At 49.1% G+C, this 16,180-nt stretch overlaps 1 protein-coding gene and 1 long non-coding RNA gene across 2 annotated transcripts in view; one reads left to right on the top strand and one right to left on the bottom strand.

Moving 5' to 3' along the window:
- Rab4a (RAB4A, member RAS oncogene family) overlaps positions 1–15,317 on the bottom strand; it is a 29,216-nt gene extending 13,899 nt beyond the window's left edge. The window contains exon 1 of the mRNA XM_016009208.3: positions 15,144–15,317. Coding sequence (XP_015864694.1) covers positions 15,144–15,174 — 31 coding nt within the window. The 5' untranslated portion in view covers positions 15,175–15,317. The remainder of the gene's footprint in view (positions 1–15,143) is intronic.
- An 86-nt stretch (positions 15,318–15,403) lies between these two features.
- Positions 15,404–16,180, top strand: part of LOC121829464 (uncharacterized) — a 47,198-nt gene continuing 46,421 nt past the window's right edge. The window contains exon 1 of the long non-coding RNA XR_013051378.1: positions 15,404–15,786. This is a non-coding gene — a long non-coding RNA (uncharacterized LOC121829464). The remainder of the gene's footprint in view (positions 15,787–16,180) is intronic.

Below are 16,180 nucleotides of genomic sequence, written 5' to 3'. Positions count from 1 at the left end.
GACTCACACAGCCCAGTGTGGACTCGGGCTGGGATTTGCTGAGCTGTCCTTTATAAACTAACTGCTGACTGCACTGTTGCCACACCCGGCCAAAGGGTGACAGATCAGCATACCGTGACGGAGAAGGGACGGGCGAGACGCACAATCACGACAAAACACCGACACTCAGAAGGTGAGAGGCTACACACAGAAAACAGCTGGTTCGACGTACAGTGGAGCGTTTAGGAAAACAGAATGATGCTGCTTTTCTGGAACAGTAGCAGAGTGCAGCCTTGGGAGGGTGGGGTCTAGGGTGCCCCGGCAACTAGTAAAGCCCACTCATTCCTCCCAAGAGGATGAAACATTTCCTTTTGACAATGAATTATGAGCTGATACTGTAACTATTTCAGACAATACACTCTGAATCAGGAAATCAACAATAATATGCCACAGGACCTGCCAAAGGGCAGCTTGGTAAGAGGTCATCGGGATGACAACGTGAAAATGTATCTAAAAATGAAGGAACAGGAGGCTTGAGAGAATCGGTAGAATAGAGTCTAGATTGCCTAGGAGAAAAAAGACAACCATTAATGTAAGTTCTCCCAGGGCCTGGGGCTACAGGCTTGCCATCCAGCTACTTGAGAGGATGAAGCAAGAGGATTTCGAGTTTAAGGCCAGCCTGGACAACTTAGTTTGTTTCACAAGGAAAAGCAGAAGAAGAGGGCTGGGCATGTGTTAATGACTAGGTGGAGAGCATATGCCCGGTGTGTACAGGGGCCTGGGTTCAGTCTCCAGTGCTGAGAAAACAAAACAAAATAGGTTAAAGAGGAGACGGACAAAATGAAGGCAGAAGGAGCGGAGCAGAAGCTGGAGGAAAATTACTAGCAGACAACAGAGCGTCACCAAGAAAACAGGGGAGCCCCAAAGACACAGAGAACAGAGGGAAATCTAACTTCTGTAAAAGAGGGATCAACACCAAAAGAAATAGCAATCAGTTGGGTGTGGTAGTTCATGCCTGAGGTCCCAGGGGGGCAGAGGCAAGAACATCACTAAGAGTTCAAGGCCAGCCTGGGCTACAGTGTGAGACCCTGCTTCAAAACAAGGGCCCGCAAGGTAGCTCAGCAGGTAAAGGTGCTTTCTGGGCAAGGCTGATGACCCGAGTCTAATCCCCGGAGCCCACGTAAAGGTGGGAGCATGGTGGCACATTATGTGCCCCTCCCATCATACACATACACACAATAATAATTAAAAAAAAAATTATCAGAATAAAAATAACACTGAGCTGCTAAGAGGAGTAAGTGTACACACAGACAAGGACAAAGTGGACAGAGTGTGGTGCAATCAGCAGGAAGGAAGACTCCCTCAAGGAGATGGGGTGCCCCAACTGTAAGGTCAGAGCGACGGGTGCAGCAGCCACTCGCCTAGGTGTTCCTCTTCCTTCGAGAGTCAGGAGGTCTAAGAATCCGGTAACATAGTTACGAGCAAGTGCAACTGGCCTTCCTTCTCTTTGGTTCTAAACTATGCATGGCTGCTTTAAAACCAAGTGACGACTTTGTCTGACATGACTGTAGAAATACGTACTGGAATTACCCAAGTAAGTGAGAAATGGCGAAGTTAAGAAAACACAAAGAGGGGCTGGAGGGGTGGCTCAGAGGTTAAGAGCATTTGCTGTTTTTGCAGAGGACCAGGGTTCAGTTCCCAGAACCCACCCGGCAGGCAACAACCTTTTGTAACTCCAGTTCCAGGGACTCTGATGCCCTCTCCTGGCCTCCAAGGGCACTGCACACATGTGCTGCACAGACAGACACGCAGGCGAGACCCTCATACACGTAACATCTTATAATCAAGGGAAGGTAGGAACAAAGGAAGGCAAGGGTACTCCCCTTGATCTGGTAAAATGGCATCAGCCAATGATGACATGTATTGCACATGTATAATGCTGTATCCCTAGCAACCACTAAAACGCTGTAATGAGAACTGTGTGGGACCGGTGTGGTGTAACCAACACTTTGGGAGATGAATGCAACAGAATCAGGAATCTAAAGTCACTTCAGCTGTTTAAGGGCTTAGGCGCCAACCAGGGCTCTGTGAGACCCTATCTCAACAACAATAATAAATAAAACAACCCCTCACCACACACCACCCATCCACCAACCAAACAACAAAAAGGAGAGAGCAGAGGGGGGTGGGCTAACGTGAAAGGGCGCTGGTCACGTGACAGCCCAGTAGGCGCTGAGATGTGGGTTCTTCTGCCTTGTTTTGTTTTGTGACCTTTGTTTCCTCCCAAATCATAGGGGAACGGATTTCTCTTCTTAGGGTATTTCTGCCCTGGATCCTCTTGAAAACCCCATGGTTATTATACTCACAAGGTAATGGTTTCTTCAGGGAGGAATTAGCTTGAAGGCAGGGAAAAGTCTGTATCCCAAAATAGAAATGCTAAAATGGGACATTATACCAGTGTACTTTTAACTTTCCATATGATAAATGTCAGAAGGGATTATGGGAAAGCTATCAAGCAATCAGCAATCAGTGGGGAGACATCAGCCACCCTTCCACGGAGGCATTACAGAGTAAAAACAGTCACAGCTGCCAGAGGACATGACATTCAGTGCCCTTACCTCCTCCCCAGACCCCAGCAGACCCACAGCTGGACCAGGAGCTAAGGCACAGAAGCAGGGTATGCAGTAGGGGACGGGTCAAAATGGCCAAACGGCCTGTGCCAGTGACCTCAGGCTGGGTGAGTAACGGCGCCTCTGCTTGTGGAGCTGCTGCTGTCTGTGACCTCCATCTTGCTTTAACCCTGGGCCTGTTCCCAGTCTCAGACCATGGCCCCAGTCCGTATCATGGGGTCCTGCTGCTTTCTTCTGAGCTCATTATGGAACTGATTGTTAGCATAAAACTGATCTGGAACTGGGATGTGCAACCCTCAAGATGAGAGGATGCCATGCGGGGAGGGGGACTTGCCACCTGCAGTCTGTGTCAACACCGGATTTCAGGGGACAGCACCCTGGTCCTCCCAAGAATGCTGCCCACTTCTCTAAGGAAGGGGATAGAGGTGCGTGAGACATAAACACAGTGGCCTCCTGCCAGGACACCCACCCCCATGTATGCTGCCAACCTCACAGGGGAGAGCTTTTGAACACAAGTCCTATGACACCGTCCTGGTTTCCCTTTCATGTAGCCACGTTGATGCTAAAGATTTCTGCATGCATGGTAGGTTGGAGGCCCTTGAACTGCAGGACCCTCTCCAGAGGTCCCTCTTCCTGACAGAAAGGGTTCAGGCTGGATAGCACTTAGCTTTGGATAGGTAGGATAGAGGCATTGGGGGGGGGGGGGTTCTTACTTTTCTGCTTAGTTTGGAATTCGAAGACCCATATAAGGAATGCCAAAGGTTGCAAGAAGAATCTATTTTTGAGATACTGAGTGGCAGATTCAGCTGATAACACCTGCAAGCCAACAAGGTGAGCCCACAGGAAGCATCCCTCACAGGGGTTGACCGTGAAAAGGTGAAGTCCATGCCCTTGAGGCAGGGCAGAATCCTGACTACAGTGGGCTGAAGAATGAAGTAATACTGTGTGGATGGAAATACCGGCAGCTCGTCCAAGAAGCTGGGGGGGAAGAGGTAGAGAGTTAGAAGGGGATGCAGAGTAGTGGATCCATCAGGAAAGAAGGAGGGGAGGGGATGAGATGCAGCAACTGAGACCTGGGGACAGCCTGTGCAGAAGGCCGGTTCATCTCGGATGGCGAGACTTCCTTCTGAGACAATAGGGAAGGCACAGATGAATGTGCTGACTGGAACAAGTGGGCACATCCTCTGCCGGTATCTTCATCTACTGGTGGGCTCCACTGGGGCGGATAAGGGCTTGAGATGTGGAAGACAGCCGACAGACAGGAGAGTGCTGGGGTGAACATGCTGTCCCCCCCATCTCCCCCTACAAAGCTCTCTGTCCTATCGCAGCAGGTCTGATAGAGGACTGGGCCAGGACTTTGCAAAGCACATGTCCTAGAAGCACAGAGAAGCAGTGGCAGCAGATAAAGACGCTGGAGCCAGGTGTGGAGGGCAGGGTATCTGGAAGGGAGGCAGACCATGGCCTCTCAAAGACCCAGGAACTTCCATGTCAGGATGGATGTGGTCAGTGATGGGAACTGGACAGAGGATGCCCAGGGTGAAGTCGGGAAATTGAATACATGAAGCAGAAGAAGAGATGACCAGAATGACCCTGCAGAGCCGTGAGGCTGAGGAGCTGACCTGTCCTCTGTACAGGCACTTCGGGCACCATGTCAGGAGCTGAGGACAAAGCAGGATGCTCAGCAGATGACCCTGATGATGGCTAGACTGAATGTCCATGGATGACGGCAACTCTAAAGAGCTGGCGGGACTCAGTGTGAAGGGGGTGTGTATGTCAGAAAATGCAAAGTCTGGTCCCTCCTGAGGGATCAGCAGCCCAGAATGGGAAGTCAGCTGCCAGTGCAGGACACAGTGAACTAAAGATAAAGAGGTCTGATTGGAACAGCTGCCCTTAATGAGGAACAAATTTGGGGTGTATTAAGAAGTAAACTGTCGGATTTGATTAGGTTAACAGGAGGATGAAGCCTGCCAAACTCTATAAAGAAATAAGGGCAAATAATCTGTCAAGATGACTTAAAAAATATTTCAATCAGAGGAGAGACAGAGAGGACAGAAAGAGGGAGAGAGCTGGATAGCTTTTCCAGTTTAGACAGGGTCTTAATATGCAGTCTAGACTTCTGCCTCTGCCTCCCAAGTCCTGGGATTACAGGTGTGTGTGACCCCACCCAGTGTGAACAGCTAACCTGACTTGTGGCTGACCCAAAGGACCTTCCTAACATGCCATGGCGTACTCGAAGAGCAGGTGGGCATGCTAGACAGAGAACAATCAGCTCGCTCTCAGCTTTGACCCACTGAGGGCAGAGACTTGAGGTCTCATCATCTTTGAGAGTCTGACCTCCTGCTGTTGTGACCTGGCCACCACAGGCACACACAGAAAACATGGGTCCTAATGGGACACTGTTCAGATGGCCAGTGTCTGTGCTCTAGAGGCCTCCGAAGTCTGTGGTACCACTATGCTCTCTCACCTTTTAGCTCTAGTTAGCCCTGGATCCACAGACAGATTTTGCTCTGTATGGAACATAGTAAGTCAACAAGATCTGGTCACATCAGTAGAACCGCTGAAGGCTAGCCTCTTGGTCATCTCCACCTGTACATGGGACCTAGGCCCACCTCACAGTGGGTCTGAGTTCTGGGCTATCTGACTCCGCCCCCATCTGCAGGCAAGATGTGCCTGCTCAGGCACATACCTGCTGCTTGGGTGGGGAAAGTCCCCAGTGTAGCACTGGGCACAGGATATCATTGGTGTCAGAAGAGCTTCAGACAGCAGTCAAGCTGAGGCCTGATAACGGCTAGAGATGGTCCATTCATGGGCATGTGCACCTAAAGAGCGTGAACTGCAGTCCCAAAACAGACCAGAGCGTCTGTAATGTGTTTATGGCTGTAGAGAGCCAGCCTGGCCCGCACAAAGCCCTGGGGTTGATACCTAGTGTCCTTAAACTGGGCGTGGTGGTGCACAGCTATAATCTCAGCACTCAGAAGTGGAAGGTCATCCTCGTCTACACAGGGAGTTGGAGAGGGAAGTAAATGAGGGGCTACCATGTCGTCAGGACTTGGGACAAACAGGAGTTCCCTCAGCAAACAGTGACAAGGAAGCCAGCCGCCTGAACGCACGGGGGCTCTCCACTGAGAGCACCCCACTGGGGTTCCAAGCTGACTGCGGGGCACAGATGTGCCCAGCAGTACCTGGGCAGGTCCCCTACGGCCCTGCTTGTCACCATGTCACTTCTTTGGCTGCCCAGCTTTCATCTGACCGTCACTTGAATCTGGCAGCTGCAGAACCAGGTCCTCCCACACTTGGCTCAGAGGCCTGGCAGGGCCTTGGCTTCAGATCTGGGTCCTCAGCAGGGACGCTTGTTTTCCCTATTTTCAGGCGCTGTGAAGTACCCACGTGACCTTGTCAGTCCAGGAAATTTGATCTCCAGAACGGGTTTTATTAGAGTTCTGTTTCCACTAACATAATGTCTGACTTCTACCACAAAGAAAATAGTCAAACCAGGCCTCCAAGTCAAAGTTTCTATTTATTTGGTCTTTTTGTTTTATCTTCTCTGACTGAGAGCAAAATTGTTTCTCAAATGGGTTCACATCAAAGCTTGTTTTGGCTGGCTGTGCCCTGGATTGTACAGAGGAGCAAGGCAGAAGCTCACTTGGACCCTCTGTTCCCAAAGACCAGAGTTTACCTTCTAGTATTGAAAGGACGTTTTTGCTTTGATCATAAGCAAGAGCTGATCTGCAAAAGGAGCCATGGGCTGTGCTCAGCCCTGTGTTTACGTCGTGAGCACTCTCCTAACAACTGCTGTGGAAGGCGCACCAGGAGACAGTGGGGTCGCTAAATGTACACTCTACTTGTACGGACGGCAGTGACGTAGGAGGGGTGCTTTGTTCTGAAGTCTCCAGCTGCTTTTCTGTGCAATTAAAAATTTATGTTTAAAAAGAAAATGATAAATGTCTCTCTAAAATAGACCTTACATTCATAATTTATTAGCACTTTATGAATAGTGTCCTTTCTTCTCCCATCTAAATACCACTGACTCCTTAAGGCTTAAATGCAAAGCATGCCGCACCTGTGAGGAGATGGGGCCAGGTATGGTGGTTCAATCTGGTCATCTGTTTCAGGAGGTGGAGGCAGAAGGATCAGGATCAAGTCTAACCTTGGCTACAAAGCAAGTTTGAGGCCTGCCTGGGTTATATAAAACCCTGTCTCTTTTATTATTTTTATTTTTAAAGATTTAAAGATTTGCCGGGCAGTGGTGGCACACGCCTTTAATCCCAGCACTTGGGAGGCAGAGGCAGGCGCATCTCTGTGAGTTCAAGGCCAGCCTGGACTACAGAGTGAGTTCCAGGAAAGGCGCAAAGCTACACAGTGAAACCCTGTCTCAAAAAAACAAAAAAAAAAAGAAAGAAAGATTTATTTATTATGTAACAGAGTTCTGCCTCCATGTATGCCTGCAGGCCAGAAGAGGGGACCAGATTTCATTGCACATGGTTGTGAACCTCCATGTGGTTGCTGGGAATTGAACTCACGACCCTATTATTTTTTATTTTTAAAACATCATATGTGTGTCTGTGTGGCTATATGCACAAGAATGCAGGTGCCTGCAGAGGCAAGAGGTGATTAGACCCCCTGGAGCTGGAGTCACGGGGATGGGGGGTGGGGGTGGTAACAGGAGTAACAGGGGAGTTACAGGTTGTGAACAACCTGATATGCATGCTGGGAACTGAACTTGGGTCATCTGGAAGAGAGCAAGTGTTCTTAACCATTAAGCCATTTCTGCAGCCTGAAACCCTGTCTTAAAACAACAACACAAAACCAGAGGAGAGAAGCAGACACCCACAAGGCGCAGCCACTGAGTGCCCTGGGCCGCTGCTGGAGGCGGCCCCGGAGCACACGTTCTACCAGACGTCAGATCCACTGCCATCACACACTTATTCGTATTGACCAAGTCTTTCACAACAGAAACTACCCTTGGAACTCTTATTTCTGAAACAAGGTCTCACTTTGCAGCCCTTGCTGGCCTGTGGCTCTCTGTGTAGACCAGGCTGGATCTGCTTGTTTCTGCCTCTGAGAGCTAGGATTAAAGGCTGTACTACTCAGTTCCTTGGAACTTGTAGACAATAATATAAATAAATAAAAAATAAAATAAAATAAAATGTATAAGTACACAGTGCTTACTTGCCTTATGTTCTCTGCTATAATGTGGTTCCTTTTTTAAAAATCTTTTTTAAAGACTGGGTTTCATATAGCCCAGGCTACCCTCCTACCTCTACTTCACAAATGTTGGGACTCTAGGCATGACATCCAGTTCTACCCTTTGAACAACAGTGCCCTGCGTTATCTTAAGTTTTATGCCACAGTTATAGTCACTGACTAGCAAATGTCACACAGCCTTCAAATGCACAGAAAACAACCTGGCGGTGAAACGGGACAATGACACTGGGTAAGGGCTTGATCCACATTACAATCACCCTAACTCCAGCCCCAGAGCATCCAATTGTCTTCTGAGCTCTGCAGGCACCAGGCACACACGGTATATTTGCATACATCTGGGCAAACACTCATACACATAAAAGTTAAGTAAGTCTTTAACAAACAAACAGATAAACACAACTGCCCTATCTCAGAAATTCCATCACAGCAACAGGGCTAAGGCATAGGCCAGGATGCAGGCTAGCAGAGGCTTCCAAATCTTTAACTGGGCAACGTTCTGCTAGAATTACTAAGAATGATAAAAACATACCAGCTCATGGGACGGCGGCGGCGGCGCACGCCTTTAATCTCAGCACTCAGGAGGCAGAGCCAGGCGGATCTCTGTGAGTTCAAAGTCAGCCTGGTCTACAGAGTGAGTTCCAGGACAGGCACCAAGACTACACAAAGAAACCCTGTCTCAAAACAAAAAACCAGCTCAGTTTGACGACACCCCCTAGGAGGGTTTGAGAGAAGAAATTCCAGAAACAACATGAACCTTTTCTCATTTCAAAGAAATGTTCAGGGTTGGAGCAATGACTCAATAGTTAAGAACATTTCCTGCCCTTCCAGAGAATCAGAGTTCAATCCCAGCACACAGTACACAATCACCGATAACGATAGATCCAGGAGCTCAGATGTCCTCTTTTGGTCTCTGTGGGCACTCATACATGTGGCATATTCACACACACACACACACACACACACACACACACACACACACACACACACACACACACACACAAACAAAAAACCCTGGGTTAATCCCAGCATTCAGCAGGCAGAGGCAGGTGGATCTCTAAATTTGAGGTCAGTCAGTCTGATCTATACAGTGAGTCAATGCTGAATTGTTAAAAAAAAAAAAAAAAAAGTCTGTTAAGAACAATTGAAAAAAAAGAATAATTGATACAGATTTTTTTTTTTTTTTTTTTGAGACAGGTTTTCACAACAGCTCAGGCTGTCCTAGAGCTCATTTTGTAAACCAGGCTGGCCTCAAACTCCCAGAGATCCACCTGCCTCTGCCTCCCGAATGCTGGGATTAAAGGTGTGCACCACTACCACCCAGCCAACATGTGAATTCTTAAAAAACCCACCGACATGGTCTTTAAAAGAAGGACTGCTATTACAACAAGAAGAAAATTCCAAACTTATATTTACACGAAATTGCTTTTTGGAGAATTTGGAGAATTTGGAAAGTTTGGGGAATTTAATGTACTCAATCATCATGGTTTTCCAATGATACTGCATTCCTATAAGTTTCTCAAGGCCCCTGCTCTCATGCACATCCAGGGAGCTTTGGGTCCCATGAGAAGCCTGCAGAAGCTGCAGATCCAGGGGTAGATGTGCAAGCAGCAAGCCCCAGGATGTTCCATACCTGCCAAGTCACTGAGATGGGAACCAAGAGAACCTCCCTTTATTCAGGATCTGGCCCAGCAGCCCTGACTCAACTTCCTTTTGCCCCTTCCAGGGAGAACAGTAACATGAACTCTGTGGGAAGGCATCTTGGAGACTTAGCAGAGAGCCGGACTCAGGAGCTGAGGGTGGGGGACAGTCTAAATGGCGCTTTCTCCAAGGCAGGTGGAGACTCAGAGAACAGCGGCCCGGGGAGGCAGAGGGTTATGTGCCTGGGCACGGGACACACTGTATTCTGATTCTCTGGGGGGGCACCCAGGTGGAATAGCTAGGGAGGGTATGGAGAAATAAGACTCTTAGGAATTAGTGGTGAACTGGTACTATATAATTGGAGGCATCCCAGAATCAGAAGTAAAGTCACAGGCTTTAGCACCCAGATGACCATGAGAGGAATACTGATCTTGTTCTGCCAAAGAATCATGTTTCCAATGTTCTCAGATAAGCTGTGATACAATACAGTCATATCAACTACATTAATATATGTCTGACCTCTACCCATGGTCACAAGCATCCCAGGATAGCTTAGAATGCTGCTCAACACATTTGTAGACTACAAAATCATGTAATAGCAAAAGGTTGGACACTCCTGATTTTGACTTCAAACACTGGGGGGGGGGGGGGGGGAGGCGCGGCACGGCATGGCGGCGCACGCCTTAAATCCCAGCACTCGGGAGGCAGAGGCGGGAGGATCTTTGTGAGTTCAAGGCCAGCCTGGGCTACAGCGTAAGTTCCAGGAAAGGCGCAAAGCTACACAGAGAAAGCCTGTCTCGAAAAAACCAAAAAAAAAAAAAAGTCTTCAAAAACACAGTTCCTGAGCCAACAGCACCTCTACATCTGGAGCTTTAGGAGAGACTCTCCAGACCCCTGGAACTGACCCTTTTATAGGTGAAACCACATAAATTATTATTATTACTGTGAGTATGTATGTGTAATTTGTACGAGGGCACAAGTGTGCAATGGGTGTGTGTATGTGGAGGTCAGAGAACAACTTTGTGGAATCAGCTCTCTCACTTTCACGTGGGTTCTGAGGACTGAGCTCAGGCTGAGGGCAAAGCGACTGCTTTACCCTCCGAGGCATCTTCCTAGCTTGCTCTCTCTCCTCCCCTCCCCCTTTCTCTCCTCCCCTCCCTCCCCTCCCCCTTTCTCTCCTCCCCCCCTCCCCTCCCCCTTTCTCTTCTTTCTTTTCTTTTGATACAGGATCACATGTAGCACAGGCTGATCTCCAACTCCCCATACAGTATAGCAAGGAATGACCTTCAACTTTTTTATTTTTTATTTTTTTTGGTTTTTCGAGACAGGGTTTCTCTGTGTAGCTTTGTGCCTTTCCTGGAACTCACTTGGTAGTGAGGCCAGGCTGGCCTCGAACTCAAAGAGATCCGCCTGGCTCTGCCTCCCAAGTGCTGGGATTAAAGGCGTGTACCACCACTGCCCGGCTGACCTTCAACTTCTGATCCTCCTGCCTCCACATCCTAAGTGCCGGGATCATGACATGCCCCACCCCAGGCCCAGACCTTGCTTCTTGAAATGCCCACCAGTAAGTTTTCAGTGAATAAGAAAAAGAAAACTACGACTTTGTCGATCAAAAATGTACTGAATCAAACAAATGTTCTTTTTTCTGATGTCTACTTGAACTGTTTAAATTTTTTGTCAACTGTGAGTTAAGGCAATGGGGATTCAGGGGATTCTCCTAACAGGAAATTAATTTTCCTTTATGAATGAAAGGGCTTTAAAAATGTTGCTTTTTTTATTTGAGATATCCTTGTCAATCCTAATTGCCTTATCAAGCCTGCATTTCTTTACGACTCATTGTATAACAACTAAGACCTGTGAGATAGCTTCGGAGGCTTTGACCTCAAAGTTCCTCACGTCCAGTGGCTTAATGTGACAGGTATCTGCTGTCAGAGCCAGAGGCTGCGGTGAGGTGTGGCAGTGCTGAGCTCCTGCAGGCTCAGGAACGGGTGCTTCCTGCCTCTTCCTAGTTTCTGGTGGATGCCAGCTCCGCTGGGGGTGCCTTGGCTGGGTACTGGACCTCTCTAACCTGAGGCTCGCTGCCACGGCCCACTCTCCTTGTGTATGTTTGTGTCCATGTTTCTGTGGTCTCTTTAGGACACAGTCACTGAGTTTGGGGCATACGACTCCAGCATGACTCCACCTTCAATAATCATTGGCAAAGATCCTATTCCAAATAAGGTCACATGCACAGGTCCAGAACTAGGACTTAAGTGTGACTTTGAGGACACAATTCCAACCTCACATACACAAATGAGGATGTATAGTTAGCAGAAAATACTCTGATGATCTCAACCTTATCTTTTAGACACTGGAATGCTGTGCGTTATTTTCTAAGTGGAATATACTATACTGAATATACTATGATAGAAACAACCATGAGGCCAGCAACATGAGCAGAATTTTTCTGTCTCAGGAGATTTTCAAATAGTACATGGCATAAATTCTTCCTCCATGCCATTCTTCTCTAGCAACTGAAGTTTTAGAAGCTCCCTGGCATTTTCCCACCATATACACTGCTTAGCAATTTCTGTGACTGACCATTTGGTGTCAGGAATTACTTAAGGAGAGTTTTCAAACTCTCAGGTCTCAGGCTGAGTCCTTGGCCCAGCTAGCGCTCACTGAACACAGTCATAGGATGCTGTGTCTCTAACAATCACTAGGACAAGCTCCCTTCTGGTTAGGGACACTCAGGTTGAGGGTCAGTGTTACTTTTGTTAGCTGGGACCAAAATGCCTGAGAGAAGGGAAGGGGGGAAGGATTTGTTTGGCTCAGTTTCCCAGGAGTCAGCCCATCGTAGCTGGGAATATGTGTTGGGACAGTTCACATCAGCAAAGGCCAGGAAGCAGAGAGAAGGGACTACAAGAAGAGGCAGGGGGAAGACAGAGTTCCAAGGACATTCCCCCAGTTTCCTCCAGTCATGTCCTACCTCCAACCTTGGATCACGGGCCATAATAACATCAGATCAGGAATATATCAAAGGATTAATTCATTGATTAGTTTGGAGTCTTCAGGATCTAATCATGCCTAGAAAGCCACCACAGACTCACCCACAGGTGTGTTTACTAATATCCTAGTGCCTCAGTTTAATCAAGTGGACCAGGTCAACCGCATTTCAATGAGAAGCCTACCTGTTTAACATTCCAATTTACATTATGATCTTATGTGATCTAAAGCACAGGTTCACAGAGTTAGGGACTTCAGATCAAGAAAATGCTGGCCACCACTCAGCCAGTGCAAGGTGCAGGGACTGTTCTACAGGCCATTAGTAGTCAGCTCATCAGTAGCCGTAAAACATGAGCTCCTATTTTTCATCAAATTTCCACCAAGCTGCACAGAACCTCCTTTCGCAGAAGAGAGAAAACCAGCCCCGAACACACGGAACTTAAAGGTTAGGCAAACATTCCTATGCCAGCCAACAGGCAAACGTCCGGAAGGAGAGGTCTTGGTTGTTTTAATTTGGGGAACAAAACTGTATAAACACAGTCAAGGATGAGTGAAGGTGATAGCCTCTGCCTCGGTTTGGGTGACTCTTCTATGCCAGCAGCTCCAGAGACCTCGCTTGCCTCTTTCTAAAGCTAGACTTCTACTTTTTAGTTTCTATTCATTGTTTGTTTGTTTTCCCCCTTGAAAGGAAAGATTACATTCAGACTTAGCTAAAAAGTAGAAACCTGGACATGGGGACACATGTCTATAATCCTAGCACTCAGGAGGCAGAGGCAGGGATATTGCCACAAGTGTGAGGCCAGCCTGGTCTACACTGAATTTTTTTTTCCCCCGAGACAGGGTTTCTTTGTGTAACTTTGTGCCTTTCCTGGAACTCACTTGGTAGCCCAGGCTGGCCTCGAACTCATAGAGATCCACCTGCCTCTGCCTCCGAGTGCTGGGATTAAAGGCGTGCACCACCACCGCCCGGCTCAAGGCTACACTGATTTCTAAGTCATCCAGATCTAGAGAGAGAGAATCTGTGTCAAAACAAACAAAGACTAAAAAATAAAGGCATATTTGGGCTACACAGAGAAACCCTGTCTCGAAAAACCAAAAAAAAAAAAAAAAAAAAAAAAAAAGGCATATTTGGAAAATACCTTGAAATGAAGGGAAAGACAAACACACCTGTGGCCTGGACAAAGCCAGCCACCCATGGATGGTGCCTGAAGTTTATGGGGTCAGACATTATGCCTCAGTACCCCAGGAGTGCTGGTGCCAGGAGACAGTGAACCAGGCGGCTGTGAGCCTATATTACCCTTCCCAGGGTCCCGCCCTCTCAAAGTCCAAACCTTAAGGTTCTTCAACTGCCTCCTCGCTCTCCTCAAGTTAAGGGGCCCACACCATGCTCCAGACCTGAACCCCAGATCTGCCTGTCCACTTGCCCCTCTCTGACCCATCCAGGTCAGCTCTTTTCACACAGTTGGCCAGACCATACTCCTCAGAACTGCTGCCTGGATTTTAATTGTTGATCCATTAAGGTCACAACCGAATTAACCATCTGTTCCTCACTGGACTGAAAACTCTTGGGGAAGTTTCCACAGCACTTTTTCACAATGATTAGAACCTTCCTGACTGGCCCCTGGCCCCGCCCTGTGGCAGGAAGGAATCAGGGGGCACATCGGGATAACCCGGACTGATCCCCATGCTTTTCCATGGGAGTCCCTCCCTGGAACCAGCACATACCAAATCAAAGTCTCAAGCCTCAGGTAGGGACTGGTAACCATGCATTGTAACCAGTTTATTCTTACCTCGATAGGGGATTGGGGGGGGGGGGAGCACCCAGCACATGCATTGGAAACGACTGGGACAAAGATGAAAAAGACACAGCTCCATCTCCAAGGCTTATGGTCATAAAGAGGATGTGTGTTTATAAAGAGCTATAAGGCGACCTATAACAGGGTGGAGGGAGGGAGGGAAAGATACGGGAGGCCAGGGGCTTCCGAAAAGAGATGCAGTCATCCATTTAAAACTCATTATAATCTCAATGCAAAGAAAGGAATTCCAAGCCTTGAGAGGCCCACAGCCATGCCCCCAAAGACACTGAATGCAGGCGTGGCCCTGAGCCCCCACCCCTGCGCTCCGTGCTGCAGCGGGGAGGGGGAGAATCAATGATAAACTGGCTCCCCCAACCTTGAGCTATTTAAATAATCCAAGGAGGAGAATGTAGGGTGAACCCAGGGTCAAAGCAGGAGGGAACTTGGAGGAGAGGATCACAATGCTCTGCACAGCTGGGGGCACCTGCTGGCCGGAGAGTCCAACCCAGCTCCTGATACCCCTAGATCCTCAAGATTCCAGCCCAGCCTTAAACATCCAGGCGCTCTCAAGTTCTAGCCCGACCTTGACACCCCAAGAATCTCAGGATCCCAGCAGTTGACACCCCGGGATTTTCAGTATCTCCACCTAGCCCTGAAACCTAGATTCTCAGAATCCCAGCTACTGGCACTCCACGATTACTAGGATCCCAGCCCAGCCCTAAACACCCCAAGATTCTCAGTATCTCCAGCCAGCCTCTGACACCACGAGGTTCTCAGGATCCCAGTCCAGCCCCAACATCTCGATATTCTAAACACCGGCTCTGGAGACCCTAACCCCAGCCACAAACATTTCGGGACCCCAAGGCCTGCCCCCCCCCTACACACATAAGCGCGAACCCGCGGGATTTACCGTAAGTCTCGGACATGGCGGTCTGCGCCATCCTGCCGCCACAGTTCCGTGGGATCTGGTACGTCCTCCAGTCTCCACAGAGCGAGGGGGAACCGAGCGTGAAGGGCCGGGTACAGGCCCACTGCGAGCCGGCCACCGGCTGCGGCCCAGCGGGACTCGGCTCCGCGCCTGCGCACCGCCGCCCCGCCGACCGCGAAGGAGCCCGGCAGAGGGGGGAGGGGGCGGGGTCGCAGGAGGAAGGAGGAGCGGGGCTGGGGAAGAGGAGGGAGGGAGGGAGAGCGAGAGAACTGGTGAGAGGCTCCTACTAGCAGAAGGAGGTGGAGGCGAGAGAGGATGAAGACGGGGGACCAGGAAGGAAGGAGGAGCGGAGCTCAGGAGGGGTGCCTGCACCGGGTAGATCCTTCCAGATGGCATTGCAACACAAACTCAGTCATCCTTAAGTGTGACCTACCAGGTTAGGGTGGACAGGAGCCCGCCCGAGGGCTTGCTCTGAAGGGAAGAGGTTCACCAGCAGAAAGCCAAGCTCGTACCCTAAGCAGGTGTGTCTGGTCACCTGAACTCCCCGACTCACCTCTTTCAAGAGACTGCGCATTGGAGATTGGGGAACAGTGTTGCCTGGCTCTCACTGCCTCTAATTTCAAAGGTGCGTTCGGCTTAGGAAGCCATGCAGGTCAGAACCTACTCCTACTCCCAAGAAAAAGGGGCCGGGGGACATTTATTGAAAGGCAAACTGGGGTCAGGAATTTGGCCCCCTTGAGCAAACCAGGGCCTGAGAGCCTACCTTCTTCACAGGAGCAACAGAGGCCTGGGCGGTGGAAAAGGCCACTGTGTACCTTTTTACCCTAGGCCGTCTGGCTCCGCCACGAATCTATCACCAGGCATTCCAGCCTGCCCGGTGCTGCCTGGCCCAGCATTTCACTCTTTTGTCTTGTGGCACAGATAATTAAGGAGATGTGGGAAGGGAAAGGAGCCCTCATCCTGGAGTCCTGTTGAAGTGTCTTGCTCGCACAGCTTGCACAAGTGGCAGTTGAGATTGT

This window comes from Peromyscus maniculatus, chromosome 5 (genome assembly GCF_049852395.1).
Source record: "Peromyscus maniculatus bairdii isolate BWxNUB_F1_BW_parent chromosome 5, HU_Pman_BW_mat_3.1, whole genome shotgun sequence".
In the NCBI taxonomy this organism is placed as follows: domain Eukaryota; kingdom Metazoa; phylum Chordata; class Mammalia; order Rodentia; family Cricetidae; genus Peromyscus; species Peromyscus maniculatus.
This window is presented reverse-complemented; position numbering and strand designations above follow the sequence as displayed.